Source organism: Palaemon carinicauda, chromosome 9 (assembly GCF_036898095.1).
Source record: "Palaemon carinicauda isolate YSFRI2023 chromosome 9, ASM3689809v2, whole genome shotgun sequence".
Lineage (NCBI taxonomy): Eukaryota > Metazoa > Arthropoda > Malacostraca > Decapoda > Palaemonidae > Palaemon > Palaemon carinicauda.
In genome coordinates, this window is record NC_090733.1 from 144,588,865 (window position 1) to 144,602,608 (window position 13,744).

Consider the following 13,744-nt stretch of genomic DNA (forward strand, 5'->3'; position numbering starts at 1 on the left):
TATGCACTTAGGTTAGGCCTATTACCCTTTTACCTCATTCAGAATAAGAATTTGCAGGTGTTTCGCCTTCTTGTGATGTGAACTCCCTCTCTCAAGTAGGATGCAAACAATAGTCCGGATATCTACTTATACACTCCAGAACTGAAAATCTTTATCTTACCTGGTTATGTAACAACCCGTGGCTCCAATTTTTTAATTTTAGGATAAGATTTACCGAAACAAAAATACAATCGACACAAGAAAATTTACAACTTTCGACTATTTATCACCCGCAAATGGAGCTGGCTTAGCCTAGTATTCTTGATTTGCGAACAGACAGACCCAAACTAACGATTGATTGCCTTCATGCAGTCTCCTAAAACCATAATGTGGTGCTTTCTTTTCAAGTAGTCCACTGATTAATTGTACAGAAGGTTTTATTATAGTAATTGCATAATAAAGTACTGTAGTCTGCTGTAGGACAAACTCGCATTTTTACATTATTTCTTTAATAACTCCTATGAATTATCTGTAGCATTCTAGATTTCTATTCTTTTCCTGGTTCTAAATCCTTAAAATTTAACTTTTCAATCCCATAATTAAGTTTGTTATAAATAACCTAGTTATGATTAATTTTTATTTTGATATGAAATCTCTCCACAATGTCTTTACATTATTTTTAAAAATCTATTATCCCTTTAAATTTATTTTCCTTCTTTTCATATTTTTTATCTATTTACTTTAGGCTTATTATTTCCCTCTATTAATATATGTGGCATTCCTGCATAAGTGCATAACTTAACGCATTTTATGTTCCATATCAAATATTACTTAAACACAATTTATGTATGAAACTCTTTCAATCCTTTTCATCAGAATATCTATGCAACGAGTTTCTTACTAAACGGTTTAGATGTATTAGCTTATAAAGTTGTCTTGTATATTTATTAGTTTTTCATTACCACCTTGTGCAGGAAGGAAAACGGTGCGATGGTGCGAAGGTTAGGTGTTGTTAAAGAAGTCCTGGTAGTTTGAAAACATCTGGATGCGTATAGTAGTACTACTAACTGTGAGGGCATAGCAACAACGTATCCTTGTGTGTCGTATGAGGACGAGGGGACTGGGAATCCCATCTCCACTTTATTATTCTATTCCTGAGAGATATAAGAGTTGTGGGGAATGACAAGTGAGAGACAGAAACTGAATGTGTTCGGGATGAAGTGTCTGAGGAATATGGCTTGTGTATTTAAGTTGGATAATATTAGGAACGAAGTATAACAGCGAATAATGAATTAGCAGCTGAAGGGGACATGAGTGTTGAGGTGGTTTAGCCATGAGGAGAGTATGTAAAATGGTCGTATGCTGAAGAAGGTGATGAATGCAAGAGTTGATGGGAGAAGTGCAAGAGGAAGGCCAATGTTTTGGGTGCATGGATGGAGTGAAGCGATCCCTAGGTGACAGGAGAATAGATAGGAGAGGCAAAAGTGTGCTAAGAATAGAAATTAATGGGGAGCGATTATGACAGTTCTGATGGGCTCTGCTGCTACAAGGTGACCACTGAGGTAGCGGCAATAGGGGTGTACTCATATGAAACATATTTCATGGTGGAAGATGGGGGAGGGTTGGCTGTAGCACTCTAGCAGTACCAATAAAGTTTGGCCGAGTCCCTAATGACGCAAGGAGGGACAAGGAGGAAACAATCCTCTAAAGACTATATATCTATCTATATATATATATATATATGTGTATATATATATATATATATATATATATATATATATATATATATATATATCTATATATATATATATATAGATATATATATATATATATATATATATATATATATATATATATATATACATATATATATATTATATATATATAATACAGCATACATCTGCTATATGTCTACCAGGGGAAGTGCGTCATCTTCTGTGATTGGTGTGTTGTAGGGATACTTCTCCAGTTAGAACCTCTCTGCAATTGTTGCACATGCTTAGTCTCTAGGGTTGATTGACCTGTTTTCCAGGCAGCTGAACAAGAAGCTATCAGTATTCTGCTCGTCCATTCTACACCCACTAGCATCATTGGAGAGATGCCTTCTAACGCCCCTGGAGCAACATGAACAGGTATGCCTTTCCACCCTTCTGACTTACTGCCGACCAAAAAAAGCAGACTGTTGGCGACATTGGATCTCATGATGACCCTTGACTAGCGACTCCCTGACTCCTCATTAAGATACCGAAAGAACTGCCCTTATGGCCTAGCCTGTTTTGTGAGCTCCACTTGCAGAGGTACCACAACTTATTAGCTTCCATTGCTCTTCACAGTTGGAGACTATACAGTATCTCATCAGAGTGAAAGGCTTTTTGCATGGCACTGCACTGCACAGATGTATGGATACCAGTGAGGATCCTCTGCAGCTCTTTACTCAGAGGAAAGGGTCATCTGCAATTAGTATCACAGATGGCCAGAATTTTGATTTTGGGTGCTCCCTAAAACACTATAAATGACCATCAACACCAATAGTTCCAAAACCACTCCCAACATAACGTAAAAAAAGCTTCTAGAGCACCAACAATGGCCCTTTTACAGTAGGTGGCCTGCATCCACCAACACGTGCACATTTTTTCATCATGAATAAAATGATAAACACCTTCACCAACACCACCCTACCACACTTGTCACTCACCACTTGGTAAGCACTCGGATCTTGAATCTTATATTTTCGTCTGAATAAGTCTCTCAGCTACTTTAACTTGATTTTATTTGGTGTTATGTTTGCTGTACGATTCTAAAACGCATAAGTTCTGCTCAGATGTTGAAGGAGAACTTATACTTGAATCATCTTGCTTTTCCAGAGAAAATCCAAGTCACTGGTGTGGTCCCTTAAAAGTCACAAGAACTGTAAAAGATTCTTCTGATCACTAACGTCACTGAAGTGTTCCAAAAGCCTTCATCCAACGTTTGGTAAAGTATAAAGTAAATTAACGATCAAGGGTGTATATCCAGCCTAGCTATACCAAAATAGACACATGTGCTTTACACTCTTAGCAAAGCAAAGTGAGGAAAAAGTGGCAGACTGTAGCATTTGGTGCACGTAGCAGATTCGTAAGTTTATCAGTTATTCCAGATCATAACAATATAGTTAAAATAAGGTTCCACCACTAGCATAAGATCTAGTATTTGCTTAAGCACGCAATTCGATTTTTAATATTTGAAAAAAATCTAACTGGGGACATATACTGTATATTACGTCAGGGGTGAAGACTTTCAGAATTTATATTGGATCCATCGGTCGTCAGAGTTAAATGTTGTCATCGGTAACAATGGACTACCTTCAGATGGTAGTTTATGACCAGAACACAATCAGAGGGAATGAGTAAATGATCAAGATATTTTCGCACAAGTTTTTATTTATGGACAAAAAACTGGTATATGGATATACATAAACTAAAATCATGACTTGGAGAAATGTTTGGAGGAAGCCTTACCCTGCTTTTCATTCAATCTCAATTTCTTTGGAACTGGAGAGGAGATAATATTGTAAACTGCTGTTCCAGGAACAACAAGGTTTATACCATTATACTCACAAGCTCCCTTACAGAGGAAAATGAGAATATGAGAATGACAGCAATTAGATATCCTCCTTTACTTAACATATTCTCTAACTAATGCACTTAAATTGACTTCATATTCAATGAGCCTCAATTATTGCTTTTATTGGTTTACATTAGAAAATAAAGATACAGAATAGAGCAGTTGAATTTCAGAAATATAGAGGACAGGAGACAGGAAGGCAACACATTCGTGTAAAATATAAGATGCAATATGAATTCTATACCCTATGATGACATGATTAGATGAGCAGATTTTTATCTTTTTTTCACTATAAAAATACATTTTTTTTTCAGAAATTCAGATATTTTTACACAAGAACTAACAATTGGATACAACAACAAATTTCAACACAAAAATCATAAGGTGACGATAAACAAAATATTATAGAAGCAATAGCCAAATAATTAAGAGAGAAAATATTAGACTAAGGAAGCTTCAAAGCTCAAGAAGACTGTGGAAGAATATCTTAAGACAAGTTCAGGTGTAATGGCTGTAGCACCAGCAAAGAAAGAAAGGAAGTTTTATTACCCGTTTTATGACAAGCACCATGTCAGACGTGCACAGACTGGCAGCAAGGGATTTGAAGTAGGTTTTCTAGTTAACAACTAAGCCTCATTGACTGCCGAGCCTGAAGGCACATTTGGTTAAAAATAATTGGCATTTTTTGTATGAGGGGAGGTTTCTTAACGTTACAGTTACTGTATAACCTCCTGAGTAATGGTCTAGCTTTTATGGCAGATGTATCTAACATACCACTGGCAACATTGTAAGTACTGTACTCGACTTTAAAGTCAACATTAAAATTAAAATATATTTAGTATTCTTTCAAGAGCACTTACTATTTGGAATTGAATGAAATTCAGTATTCTCAACAGTAAGAAGTAAGTACTTGACTAGGGGATATGGACAAGCTTTGGTAAACATTTGACAAATGATCATAATTATTAAAACATTCTCTTACTGACAAATCCAATGAAAAAGAGATGTCAGTACTTTACTGATTTATAGGTTCAAGAAGATAATAACACTCTCACAGAGATTATTATAAACTGTACAATAATTATTATCTTGTTCTCATGTTTGGTGGGTGAGTTAGCTGACTAAATACTTTTACTGAAAAGGTGGAGTATTTTCTGTTGATGGAGACATCGCCGGGGATGACATACGCCTATTGTGGATACTACGGCCCACAGGTGTGATGTCATCATCCTTAATGTTGAATTTTTCCAAAGCTCTTGCAATCGATCCATTGCAGATACCTCCCCAAGGTCTGGCACGGTTGCTGACAGGTGGCTCGTGATGAACGGAATTTGATCTAGATCTTCCTCTGTTCTTTGAAGGTTGGGTATATCCATGCTGTATACTTAATGATCTCCCTCTACCCTTCCAATCTGGATGGAGTTCTGAGTCTGTGCTGGGACTACGAGGAAGAGATTCATCGGGATCAACAGAACCTTCACTTCCTTCACTGATCATACTCCCAATATCACTGCTTGTTGAAATTGACCTCACGTAAGATGGTACTATCGACTTCAACGTGAGGGGGCAGTCCTCCTCTTGAATAACTGCAAGCTCAGTTGAACTAACACTTTCACAATTTGAGGAAGGTTCCCAAACTTTTTCTGTAGCTTCTGAAGTCTTCTTTTCTTCCATTGGCTGCTTGGGCTCATTTTTAATTTCACAGTTTTCTTTTTCATTTTTTGGATCATTTTGTTTTGCAAGGCTTGCATTTTGTATTGCTTCCATTATATCTTGTGTTCTCGTTTCTTCTTTCAATTCAGTGACTGTATTATCAGATTCATTTGATGCATTGCTTTCCATGCTTTTGCTTCGGTTTAATGAACTGGGCTCATCTAATGATACATAGGCTTCATCAATATCTCCTCGCACTTCCTGCTTCACAAAATTATCGTTGACATCTCCTCTTTGAGGTTCTGATTTACCATCATCCTGGAATATTCTAATTTCAGGTAGCTCTAAAGACGTGGGTCTCTTGCGTCTAGTGCTAATTCTTGGGCTGTCTAAATTGCCCTCCACACTTTCCATGGATGAAGCTTTAGAAACATCACTCCCTTCATCAGAATCTTTCTTACTTCTACTTTTCCTTGTTGGTGTTGTACTTCTTGGTCTTTCATGGGAAACTCCGAGGTTAATGCTATGTCTGCTTGTTTTTGACTTTTCGTTAAAGTTTGCCCTGTCGATATCTACTGAACCACGCCTTCTGCTACTAAAGCTACCTCTCCTTTCTTCTCTCTCTTGCCTTTCAAGACGTTCTTGTTGTCTCTCGTGTCTTTCTGCCAAGCGTTGTTCTACATGTGATACAGAACCTCGACGTCCAACTGGTGAAGACGCTCCATCAGTTTTTTCTTGTGGCTTAATACTTGAACGAGTAGTCACCTCTGGATCAGTGACGGTGTGGCTTTTCTGTTTTTCTTTCTCTTCTCTTTCCCTCTCTTTTCTTTCCTTTCGTCTTCTCTGGGCATCTCTCTTCATTCTTTCAGCTCTGTTCACCTTGGGTATTTTCTGGGTAGGCTGTGGTTCTGGCTGTCTGTGGGTGTGGCGCGGGCATCTCCTATCACATACATCTCCACCGCGTCCACCTCTTCCTCCACCACGGAGACGAGCTTCACTACCAATGTCACTTATAGCTCTTGGAGTATCTTGTGTGATAATGAAACTGTTCATGTTTGTATTATGTCTTGTAAGCCTATCATTGTACTCTTCACTGCCTTTGGCAAATTTGGACTCAAAATACCCAAGCTTGTGTGTGCATTCATCATCAATCTGATCGATGGCTGCTAGACTTTTGTACATTCTGCAAGGAATTTCACTCTCATCAGATGGCTCAACCATGGGCAAAGAAATGTTATTGCAACTCTGGTACATAGCATTCTCCTGGTTGAGTTGTGAAAGAACTGAAAGAACCTCAACTGATTGAGAGAAAGATCGAAGACCCATGAGCCTCTCTCGTGATTTGGAAAGCCCAAGCTTTACATCAAAAAGCCTTTCTCTGGATTTAGATATTGTTTTCTTGAGATTAGACATCTGAATTCTTTCTGAAAGAACCTCGCGGGATTTGGACATGCTTTTCAGGCGATCCAAGTTAGGTCTGTATGGACGAGACTCTTGCCTTTGTAGAGGTGTCTGAGGTACAGGTGGCATAGCCGTGACAGGGGAAGCGAGTGTAGATGTAGATCCGAAGAATGGGGGATATTGCTTAACTGGTGTGTTGGGATGGAATGGAGGCAGACCAATATCCCGAGTTGGAGAAACAATTTCTGTGGGTGTTTCTGCAATTACTGGTGTAGACGGTGCTGGGGTGGGTGGCACAGGTGCTGGTGGAATACTAGGGTTAGCACTGGTTGCTGGTGTGCACAAAGCTGATGGAGGGATGTCTAAAGTGGTTGGTCGTTTGATATCCTTCTTCATCCAGGGGTGGCTGAGACATTCCCTTGCACTCATCCTTCTCCTGAAATGGATTTGACGTTGTAAGTATTTTATCAAAAAGAGATTAGATTATTTGAATCACATAAAAGAGACTGCAGATACACATTTAAAACCATAGCCTTAAAGATCATAGAAGACTACAATTCCTGAAGATCATGGACAAGCTTATAGACCACTACATAATATAATTCCTGAAGAACATGGAAAAGCATATGGACCACTTAAAAATATAACTCCGGAAGAACATGGAAAAGCATATGAACCACTAAAGAATATAACTCCGGAAGAACATGGGCAAGCATATAGACCACTAAAGAATATAATTCATGAAGAACATGGACAAGCATATTATAGTTTAATTTTTCTCTCTCTGTCTTACACACCAACTCGTGTAGAATTATCATGATACATTTAAATTAGCTGCTTCGATATTCTATCTTTTCAAAAGTTAAATTTTTAAACTTATTACAACATTGGAATGCATATTGTATATTGATATATTAAAATGAATCAGTATGGAATTCCTTGAGAAGTAATTGATCAATTATTAGCATGTGAAATGAAGTGAAATAGTTTGCAAAGATTTATCTAATTTAATTTGTTTTCAAACATGAACAAACCAGAATTTATCATACACACATAAAAATGTTACTAATAACAGATGGGTTTAAAATGTATCATTCACTTCTTTTTAAAATACATTGAAAGTGTTAATAGCTAGGGGTCCAATTCTTCAGTGCAGGCAAAAGCGATAAAAGTAAAGATTATTTTGCTGCCAAAGAATGAGATGTGAATGAGGATATGATTTGACTGATGGTACAGAAGAAACTAACAATGATGGAGCGTTTCTCAGGAAGATAGGTGTTATTAATTAGTGAAGAAGGGTAGATAGAAGGATCATGTTTGTCCTTAACCAATTCACTACTGGTCAAACCCCGTTCCATAACACCTACGTTAAGTAGAGACACCGTATTTCCATTGAACATACTGAGCTACATATTTGGGACTGCCTTTGCATTTTTAGTTACTGATCATTGCTCTTATTTTTCATGCTTTTTTTTCCTGTTGTAAGTATGATGTTCAACTGTCTTCTGGTAATAGAGTAACCATATCATCTTTTTTTTTTTTTTTCAAATTGTAAAGAGAAATGAGACCGAGCTTGCAGGTCTGACTGAAATAGTATGGGGAGAAATTCAGTTTGGTTCAACTGTCTTCTTAGGTCTGAATGTGAACAGAAGATAAAAACGAATATGTGAATATGAGATATGAGATATGAGACTGAAGTCTGAAGGTAGTGTATGTGTATGTGTATGTATATGTATATATATATATATACATATATATGTATATATGTACATATATATATGTATATATACATATGTATATATATATATATATATATATATATATATATATATATATATATATATATATATATTTACCCACATGTATATGTACATATACATAGATATACATACATATATACACACATTTATATATATATATATATATATATATATATATATATATATATATATATATATATATATATATATATATATATATATATATATATACATATATATAAATATATATATATATATATAAATATATATATATATATATATATATATATATATATATATATTTATATATATATACATATATATAAATATATATATATATATATATATATATATATATATATATATATATATATATATATATTTACATCTTTAGAGAATAACTACTGAAGGATAGGTGCAAGAGTAAAAAAAAAAAAATAAAGCCGGACAGGAACAACCATATGCTAGATGCTTATTTGCAATGAAATATGGAATTGTTAATTTATTTTGGATATGTTGCAATAAATGACGGAATAATAAAAAAAAATGCTTAGAATAGATTAAAACCTAAATTAAGCATTAAATTCAACATATGACATGTCGGCATGAAAAATAAAAGTGGAACCTGTTAAAAACGGTTGTTTTAGGTAAATCTGGTGTAAAAAAAATTAAAAAAAAAGTTGAGGCCATGATAAACTTCTGTAGTTTAACTATTTTTCTAATAATCATATCTAAGGTAAAAAGATAAGACACAGCTTCAGGTAGTCTTGCTTTACGGATGGGAGGCAGATATTTTTTTTTTTTTTTTTTTTTTGAGAAATAGGTGTTTATGGATCAGAGGTTTTGAAAACTCCGAGAAATGGAAGCCCAGGCATAGAGTAGGTTAAAACAGTAGTAAAAATGGTAGAAAGAACTCGTCGAGTCTTTTGTTTCTAGCGAATGTCCCATCACATAATATAAAGCTGGTAGGCTGCTGAAGTGGTCCTGTGAGAGGTTTCAAGGAAGAGCATTAAGCTGAGGGAACTCCTTGAATGATAAGGGGCAGTTACGAGGGAAATTAAAACTATCTTTATTATCTCTGAAAGTAGCAACTTTAAGATTGGATATGTTTCTTGAACATTTATATGTGATTCATAGGTTACTTTAGTTGAACATCCGTCAAAACATTCATATGTAATTGAATTTGCTTTTAGGAAGCTGAATAATTTTGGTAATATTGAATTTATTTACACCAAATGTACATAAGAGAAGTTAGCATTGAAAATTTTCAAAGGAAGCTACTTTTACATTACTGAATTTTAGGCTTATTATTTGATATCTAAAATCATAAGTAATGAATGTAAGAATGCTTAAGTAGACGGCCATAACTGTTTGATTATGATCCTTCCTCTCTCAGAATAGTTTTAGTCTCGGTCACATGTGGATATGCAAATACCCCACAAGAAAGATCTAAAAAGTATATATATTCGTCAAAAGCTTGGTAATTATAAATATTTACATATTTACAAATATTTAGGAAAAATGTCTAGAGAAAAAGACACATTTTTAATTCGACCCCATTCCAATTTTGAATTTTAATAGACATTAATTGTGAAGTAATTCTGTTGCACATCTTTTTCTCTATACATTTCGTGAAATTCCAACTTACCCATTTCTGAGCCTTATCACATTTCAAATATTGTCTGAATGTCGGGTATGTAGCACATACTTACAGGTCTTGGTAGTGGCATCAGGGAACTCAAAAAGTAAGAAAGAAATCGGTCAAAAAAAGAGAAAAGAACAAATAAAAATGAATGGGATGAATGAATAAAAAAGATGAATGAGTAATGGATGAAGAGCTGAATGAGTAACGGCGATGGGACCAACTCGGGCTGTCTGAGCAAGAGACGCTTCATGAAGTCGATCGCTTCAGGGGAGATGTCTTCGAACAATTCTGCTGGGAAGTCGAGCTCTCCTCGAGAAATCTGAAGAAAGGTCTCCTGGTCGGAATCGCCGCCGAAGGGCAAGAATCCCGTCAGGAGGACGTAGGTAAGAACACCCAAAGACCTGTTGGATAAGGGGAAGAGTTTTACAATTCTAATTCAGAGATGCAATGAGTTTGTGGAAATTAAAGATCAAGATAATGTTCTAAAATTTGATCTCATTTGCCACCATAGTTGTTTTGGCTAATCTTTTAATGGCCGGATGCCTTTCCTGCCGCCAACCCTCCCCATTTACCCGGGCTTGGGACCGGCACCAAGTTAAAAATTAGCCAAAACAGCTATGGTGGCAAATGTTCTAACATTTTATCTCATTTGCCACCATACATATAATAAAAGTATAACTTGAGTGATCTACAATTTCTTATTTTTTATCACAACTCATTTGTTGGCTTACATAGGACACAAGTCCGCTCTTGCGTTTTTGCCTTAATCTATTTGCTATTATAAAGGACTTCTGGTAATTTAACCAATCATTGCAATTACTCATGGTACAGATTTGAATGATAAAAGTATAAGGCAAGGATCTATAATACGTGGTATGGCAAATATACCGTAAAATTCAAGTAAATAAATCAAAATGATTGACAATTTACAACTAGGTAAAAATTGTGTTATTACCCAACACTTGATACATACTCATATTAAAATGAATTTGGTTTTATTGCAAAATCAGAAAGTTTTAATTTGCACTTTTCCTATCTAGACAGTACAAAACCGACTTCTTCAAGATGAGCACGAATTCAGCAATGCTGGAATGGCCGTTTCAACTTTTAGCGAGGTAGGTGTAGTTTTTGGCACGTGGAAGGTAGGCCCCACCCACTCACCAGATAACCCTCACTCTGATCTTATCTTAAGACTTTCAGAGTGATTGAGGCAGGCAGTGCACTGTAACTCAAAGTACTTAGGTTTGTATAACTACCAATTTGTGATCTGTTCCTACACAAATACAAACCATTTCTTTCTAATAGGAGACTCCTACTTAGGAGGACGTCCCTATAAACAAACTGGCACATGGTTTATTAACCAAAGATATGTCAAGAGTCAAAGTGATTACTCCTGTCAACTTCTAACTATCAAATCATGAAGATAATGCAGGTATTAGGCTAGGTCTACCACGAGACTGGTAGACGGTCCTGGAAGAACCTATATTCGGAAGGATATGTTGTCTGAATGTACTGTCATTATGAGAAATGGGTTTGCATACATTACTTCCATCCTTCCCTTCGTGTGGAAGGATGTGGGAGATCCTTCAGTACAAAACTTGTCTATAAAGAAAAGTTACTTGGTCATGAAGCTTACCTGCATCTAATTTCTTGTCCCGCATATAACATGAGTGCTACACCCCAAAGGGGGCAAGGGAGAAAAGGAGAAAGGCCAGAAATTCTTACTTCTCCTTCTAGGCTTACATCATCTTGTACGATGTGCTTCTTGTTGAGTAGCTACCGCATGACCAACGGTAAGGTTCCCTGGGACTTGGGGTAAACTCCCGTAGATAGTGGGCAATGAAGGATGTCTGTTGTACCAGACTCCTGCCCTCAAGACTAACACCAATGACAGGTTCTTCCCAATGGTTAGGGTAGATCTGATATCCGACTTAGTGCGCTCAAACCGGGATGGTTTTTCCATCCTCTCATTTTATCAGCATGCCTGATGGAGCACAAGTCAGAGGAAGCAATGTTCTTGGATATCTTCCCCTTTACTCTTTCGGTATGGGGAACATTCTCTAGTGCTCCGCAATGGGGCTGAGCTCTCTTTGCAGTGTTGTCATACCTTTATAAGACAGAGGAGCAAGTCATCCTTAAGCCTACTTGTAAAGATGGAATGGACAGACTTGAATTTGGAGTTGTGTACGACTAAATTCTGGATATTGACACAAACTCCAGATCAAAGGAGAGGAAGGCCTCCCTAGCATGAGAATGAGCCTTGACATACGAAATGTCATGCAGTACATCTATTCACAACGCCAAGGTCAAGGCTCGTGAGTGGTATTGGGGTCAGATCCTATCTAATACCTGGTCTAGGGATCATACAGGGTCTGCTTGTGTTCTTGGAGAGGAAAACCTCCGGAACTACTTCTGAGCATGGCAGATTCTCTGGACGGGAGAGACTAAAGCTCTTCAGTCTATGATCTGGTTTTAGGCCGAGTGATAGCCTTTAACTGCAGAAATTGAGAGGAGCTCCCTTAATGAGGGAAGAGGAGGAGAGCAGCTATCTATTTCAGAGAGGCCCTAACATATCTTTTCTACGATGTCACTAACAAAATATGGGTAGTTATACCAGTACATTGAAGAGGAGCATCAGCAAATCTAGATACCACCCAGTATGTAGCATGTAGAGCCACCAGGGTTGTCTTGAGACCGATTTCGTCATCAGACTTGGGTAGTAAGTAAGCTAGGTAAATAGGGGGAAAGGCTACAGCATCCAGAAGTAACGGATATGTTGGAAGGCATCTCTAACACTGCCGACCTTCCAAGAACTTGGCAGCAGTCTACTGTGAGATGTCCTGGAGCTGAAGAGCAGTATACTGTGAGTTCTGAATCAACTGGGAGGCAAACAGGACCTTTGATGGCGATTCACAATGAGCTAGAAGCCTTTTAGTTGTGGGGACCACGCTGGTGCTACTCCGTGCTCCTGGTGATTGAGCGTATCTGGCAGAACATTTCTATTATTGAAAATGGATCTTGCTGACAACTCTATCATTTTGTTGGCAGCCAAGGTACATACCTGCTTGTCCAAAGGGTCTGTGCAGGTCACGGCAGTGGAATTGTCCTTCAAGGCTACTGAGTGACCTGTCAAATTCTTTTGGGAAGCTTGAACTACCAGTAGGTTGATATGCAAGTGCTTACTTCTCTGAGGTGTTCCTTGTTCCCTGGATGTGCCTCATCCTTTATTGGACACGCCTATGAATAACAGGATCCCTGTAGAAGATCTCGTCAGTCAGCCAAAATATAATATCACCCCATGTTTCCTTTTCTACTGAAACCAGGTGGGAAAATCTTTGGCTGCTAACCAGTGACCCTTCCATCAACAGTGGAGCGAGTGTAAGCGTAGAAATATGCATAAAACGATGAGAAAGGTCTAAGATGTTGATGTTGCGAATAGAAGGGTCATGCGAGTGCCTGTCCGTGTTTAGAGAGGATCCTTGCCAACACCTAGCAAGAACAATGGGGACTCTTGGTCTTGTACGAGTGCTGACATCGGATCTGAGATGTCGCCTGTTCCAGCCTCTATAAGGTGAACGAATTGGAATATCTCGGCGTTCAGGAAAATTTCAGCACATGGGGATCTCATGTCAAGGACCAGTCTGAGCACTGGAAGATCTAGGTTGTAGTTGAAAATAAGGGTATTTTTTAATTGGTGTGGTTA

At 37.3% G+C, this 13,744-nt stretch overlaps 2 protein-coding genes across 5 annotated transcripts in view; both read right to left on the reverse strand.

Annotated features, from left to right (window-relative positions):
• LOC137647227 (ribonuclease H2 subunit A-like) overlaps positions 1-318 on the reverse strand; it is a 61,279-nt gene extending 60,961 nt beyond the window's left edge. The window contains exon 1 of one of the 4 annotated variants that reach the window (XM_068380595.1): positions 161-318. The gene's annotated coding sequence lies outside the window, so the exon portion shown is untranslated. Of the gene's footprint in view, positions 1-33; positions 116-160 lie in introns of those variants that run through there. The other 3 variants (XM_068380597.1, XM_068380596.1, XM_068380598.1) reach the window with 3 other exon arrangements.
• A 3,069-nt stretch (positions 319-3,387) lies between these two features.
• LOC137647228 (uncharacterized) overlaps positions 3,388-13,744 on the reverse strand; it is a 13,213-nt gene continuing 2,856 nt past the window's right edge. The window contains exons 3-4 of the mRNA XM_068380600.1: positions 10,263-10,442; positions 3,388-7,072 (exon numbers count right to left, since the gene is read on the reverse strand). Of these exons, the coding sequence (XP_068236701.1) occupies positions 4,714-7,072; positions 10,263-10,442 (2,539 nt within the window). The 3' untranslated portion in view covers positions 3,388-4,713. The remainder of the gene's footprint in view (positions 7,073-10,262; positions 10,443-13,744) is intronic.